Source organism: Solenopsis invicta, unplaced genomic scaffold, assembly GCF_016802725.1.
Source record: "Solenopsis invicta isolate M01_SB unplaced genomic scaffold, UNIL_Sinv_3.0 scaffold_1113, whole genome shotgun sequence".
NCBI lineage: Eukaryota > Metazoa > Arthropoda > Insecta > Hymenoptera > Formicidae > Solenopsis > Solenopsis invicta.
The window spans coordinates 1-5,353 of NW_024105238.1; the positions used below are offsets into that span (position 1 = coordinate 1).

General features: G+C 27.2%; 1 protein-coding gene across 2 annotated transcripts; it reads left to right on the forward strand.

Moving 5' to 3' along the window:
* The first annotated feature begins 429 nt into the window (after positions 1–429).
* Positions 430–5,064, forward strand: LOC105206144. 2 transcript variants are annotated; one of them, XM_039459246.1, is made up of 5 exons: positions 430–1,038; positions 1,120–1,328; positions 1,454–1,540; positions 1,636–1,935; positions 4,204–5,064. In XM_039459246.1, exons 1-5 carry the CDS (start codon positions 884–886, stop codon positions 4,233–4,235), a joined length of 783 nt encoding a protein of 260 aa, XP_039315180.1. In that variant the 5' UTR covers positions 430–883; the 3' UTR covers positions 4,236–5,064. The 2 variants fall into 2 exon arrangements, with proteins under 2 accessions (XP_039315180.1, XP_025993399.2); XM_026137614.2 differs by lacking the exon at positions 4,204–5,064 and having other exon boundaries at positions 1,636–2,512.
* The last annotated feature ends 289 nt before the right edge of the window (positions 5,065–5,353 follow it).

Below are 5,353 nucleotides of genomic sequence, written 5' to 3' on the forward strand. Positions count from 1 at the left end.
CGGTGGGGCTTATGCGTGATATAAAAGACCACACGTAACTAAAGGTTCCTACCAGCCTACGCATAGTGCTCCCGATGTCCTGGCATCCGGCCCATCATGACCGCTGCGAAATTTATTTTTATTGCACGTTATTTGCTGAAAAAGGAATTTTTTTTTAGCATTAAGAGGATTGTCTTAAATTTAGCCTCTCATGCTTATTCGATATTCCTCTACATTTTAGAATATCTTCTCGAGGCCGTACGAGGTGTGATCAAAAAGTAAGGTGACTTTTTGAATTTCGCGCGCTCTGTACACTCTAATTTCAAAATTTTTTTTTTTGTGTTGGTACACTCGTCACGATCATATGTTCACAGTTTTGACCGACGGTCACAGATATCTATACTAAACTAGATCGCTAACCTGTGGCATTAGCATATGACAGTATTGAGGCAGGAAGGATATTCGGTTTCAGCCATGTTACCTACAACAAAATGGCAGCTCCAATGCCGCTCTAATGCCGCTCTTGCTTGTCATTATGGCACGATATCGAAAAAACACACTCGATAATCGCAATTAATATGCTCAACGGTGCTCAGCGGTTAACCGGTTTAGTTGTCAAACCTGTCAAACACATACGCACTAACCTAATCTACGCGTAGACGCCATTTTCTTGTTGGGTAAGATGGCCGAATCCGGATATCCTGCCGGACACAGCTATTCAGCCGAAGGTAGCGATCTAGTTGTTAGATAGATATCTGTGCCGACGGTATAAGTAGAACCAGTAGCGTCACTTCATAAAAATAGCGTCGGAGAATTGCTACAGCGCATGCGCTACATTACTACCCACAATATGGCGTCAACTGTATAATAAGCACATGTTCTGTGAGTGAAGTATGCTTATGTTATGTTATATTATTACATTATTATATTATTAAACAAGATTTGTGTTATGGAGCGTGTAATTGTTGGCGGTTTTATGTGCGCAATGAGTGATTGCAATAACAACTCGGGAGCGGATCGTCATTTAAGTTTCTTTCGTTTTCCATCTAATTCAGAAAGGTATAAACTTTTTGACAATTTCTATACGATGTATGTACATATGTTAAATTATTTTTAAAATTACAATAATATGTATTTTAGAGCAAAAGTGTGGCTACAAGCGTGTGGCATAAAAAAGAATATTCCAGAAAAAAAACTCTACAATAATTATAGAGTTTGCTCAAAACATTTTGCCCCCCACATGTTTTTAAATAATTTAAAAAATCGACTTCAGCCATATGCAGTTCCAATAAGTGCGGTTCCTAATATTTCCAACGAAGCTGTCACTGCTACTAAAAGTGAAATCAACGGTAATTCTTCTTAATTATAAAATAAATTATTACATTACATATTTTTTACTAATTATTTTTAATATATTATTATTATTAAATATGTTATATAAATATTAAATTGTTTATACTAAATCTTCTTTTAGTTGAAACTTCAATAGAAAATTGTACAGAAGATGTACAAGTAAATGTGCCCGAAGTTAAAATCAGTTATTCAAGAGCCAATTTGACAGGTAGAATATTATTTATTAGAGAAACTTTTAGTTACATTAGATTTTGTTTACTTTATTTGGAAGATTTTTAATTTTTATTATATTTGTAATTTTAGATGCTATTTCAAATGCAATAGATTTTAATTCATCAAATAGTGTTCTACAATGTAAAGAAGATAAAGCTACTGAAACCGAACCAAAATTATCCAATCGAACACCAAGGAAAGAAACTCTCAGAAGAAAATGTGATACTGCAGAAAAAAGATTAAAACGTGCCAAACTTAAATATAATAAGGAAAAAAATTTAGATGATATTACTTATAGCGATTTTCAGAAACTCCTTTACAAATTTTATCCAAAACCGATAGCTGATTTTATGAAAGTTCAGGGAGATAATTTCAATAACAAAAAAAATGGTAATAGATATACTAAAGAATTTAAAATGTTCTGTTTAAATTTATATTTTAAAGGTCCCAAAGCTTATAGAGCATTAAGTAATACTTTTATTTTACCATCAAAAAGAACACTTGAACGCATTATAGAAGGACTTATAATTCCTCCAGGTTTAAATAATATTATATTTGAAAGACTTAAGATTAAAACTGAAAATTTGCATTTGTTAGATAAGTATTGTTGTATTTGCATTGATACAATGTCATTAAAAGCAAGTTTATTTTATATGATTAATAGAGATATAGTAATTGGATTTCACGATACAGGTTATAGTAAAACATTTTCAACTGCATGTAATGCAGCGATAATCATGGTCAGAGGTTTAACAAATAAATTTAAGCAATCACTTGGTAATTTTTTTCTTAATTCTGCTGTGGATGCTGATGAGTTGCAAATGATTACTATTGAATGTGTTTAACGGCTTCAAAATATAAATTTAAGAGTTGTTGCAGAAGTAATAGATATGGAAACGGATTATAAAAAAACAGCTAAAAAATTAGGTGTAACTCATGAGAGACCTTACTATACTGTTAATGGGCAAAAAATATTTTACTTTTTTGATTCACCACATCTTATAAAAGCAGCTAGAAATAATTTATTGAATAATATAATTAAATCAGGAGATAACATTTTTTCGTGGCAACACATTGAAAATTTATATGAAGTTAATAAAAAGAATTTTAATAAATTATTACCTAAATTAAATCAGGACACACACATTCATCCCAATAATTTTCAACGAATGAAAGTAAAATATGCAGCTCAAATTTTAAGTTTTTCTGTAGCTTCTGCTATTAATACTATGATCTCATTTGGACGTTTGTCGACATCTGCTAAAGATACATCAGAATTTGTTGAAAAATTAGATGCTGCATTTGATATTTTTAATTCATCATCCGTTAAAGGAAAGAAACCAAGCAGAATCGCATTTACAGCTTCAGAAGAATTGGAATTTTTAAAATCATTACAAACATTTTTCAGCAGTCTTACAGTTTTTACAAAAAATGGCAAAGATATTACAAACAAAGTTAATGTATTTAAATGCTGGAATCAAAACATAAATAGCTTAAATCAAATGTGGGAATATTTAAAAAAAATTAATTCAGGCTTTCAATTTTTATTAATGAGGCGTATTAATCAAGATATGGTCGAACATACATTTGGAAATATTAAAAATTTATCAGGCAATGCATTTAATCCAACTCCAATGCAATTTTATTATTCTTTTAAAAAATCATTTGCTTCTAATCATTGTTTAATTCAAACAGGAAATTGTACTTTAGTTGTTGAAGATTCGGAAACAGATATGATGACTAGAATAAACGAGTTTAGAGATGAAATGTTTATGCAAAATACATCATTGCAAAAAGTAGTACCTGTTGAAATTGATGACCATGATTATCGACAAAAGGACATAGTTGAGGAAAATGCATTTTATTATATTTGCGGTTATCTTATGTCAAAAAGTTTAAAACAACATTCCTGTGATACATGTGAAAATTTTGCTAAAGACATTGATAATTTTAATAATAACAGATATTATACATTATTTAGAGCAACAAAATCTACTGAAAAAAATATGTATGGCGGATTATGTGTTCCAAACCAAATATTTGTAACTTACATAAAAAATTTAGATAATATTTTTTTTAATCATTTAAATACGCTTATTTTAAATGAATCCGTTCTTGTTACTATGATTACTTTATTAGAAACAGTAATTTGTCCTCACCCATGTAAAGATTTTCCAAAAAAATATTTTTTTAAATTGTATGCCAGAGTTCGTCTCTATTTTACTTTAATATTTGCAAACAGAAATTTTAAAACACAACAGAAAAACAAAAAGATTATAATTTTGAATCACACTTAATTTTTTGTTTTGAATATTATTCTAAGTTTTTATTTTTCAGTTTGACTTTTTAGTTTGATTTTTTCGTTTTATTTATTATAAAAGATTATATTGTAAAAATTATAAGTATTGGGTTACATTTATTGATCAATATTATTTTAATATTAAAAAATTATATTAAAGAATTATATTGAGTTACATTTATTGATCAATATTATTTTATACGTTTAAAATGAAGAAAAGCATAGTTTATGTATTGTTTCATTACATAGAATGTAAATAATTTGTTTAAAATATTAATAAAAATATTTTGTCTTATAATTGATGTCGTTTATTATTAGAAACCTTTTGTCTTGCAATTAATATTGTTTTGTTTTTTTAGATAACTATCCTGCCAAAATATTCAGCGCATAATTATCAACAAAATTATTCTTATTTGAGAGCGTTCCAATTGACAATGACGTTGTAATTAACTTACAGCGATGGGTGCATAGAAGTTTTCTTTTGAAACAGCCAATCAACAAAGTTTATATTAAATAAGTCTATTAGCAACGTGAGCAATTGAGTGCTACTCTTTGAATTGTTGATATTAACAAAACAGAAATATATTAATTTTCCATGTGAACTAAATATTTTACATAAAATAACAATAATAACATAGAAATAAATTATTGTATTTTATAATAAATTGTAAATTATAAAAACTATTAACTATCAGCTCATATATTCTTAAATAGTAATTGTAAAAGGCTAAAAAACGAGCGCATAATTAGATCTTAATATAATTAATATAATTAATTTATTCCGTATTAAATATAAAGATGTAACGTTTTGGCGTATTTAATCTTCCTCAGCCGTCAATAATAAATATTCAAATACATAACAATATTAAACAATTAAGTTGAAGTAAAATTAAATTAAGTCTCAAAATAATTCACAAATAACTGTAATTACGTTCGTTTTTTTAGCCTTTTACATTACTACATTATAAATTGTATTTAGCATAAAGTTAAAATTGTATATCTTTTAGAAATTGTACATTTTTATAAATTATATATTTTTAGAATGATTAATTTATATCCATATAGAGTGTAAAATATAAAAGAATTGTGTATTTTTATTTTATAAGAGAATATGAATCATTGATCAAGAATTTATGCTGTAAATCGACGTCTTATGCATAATTTGTAATAAATCTAATTGTACATTAATTTCAATTGTTTATTATTAAATAAAATAAAAATAATAAATATGTATTGTTTATTTTGTTAAATTACTATAAATATAATAACGTACTTAATATTGCTACTTAAATGTTTTCTATTTATTTTTATACAATTATTTAAACTATTTTAATGTTGCATTTAAAAATTTATTTATTACAATACGATTATTTGCGTAATAAAATATTTTGTTTTATTATTGCGTTTCTTTTCCACAATTTAAAGATTTGCGCGTTGCTACTACCAAGAACATGGCTTCATGTTACGTGATATTGGACACCAACATCAAAAGGACCGACATGAAGTGCC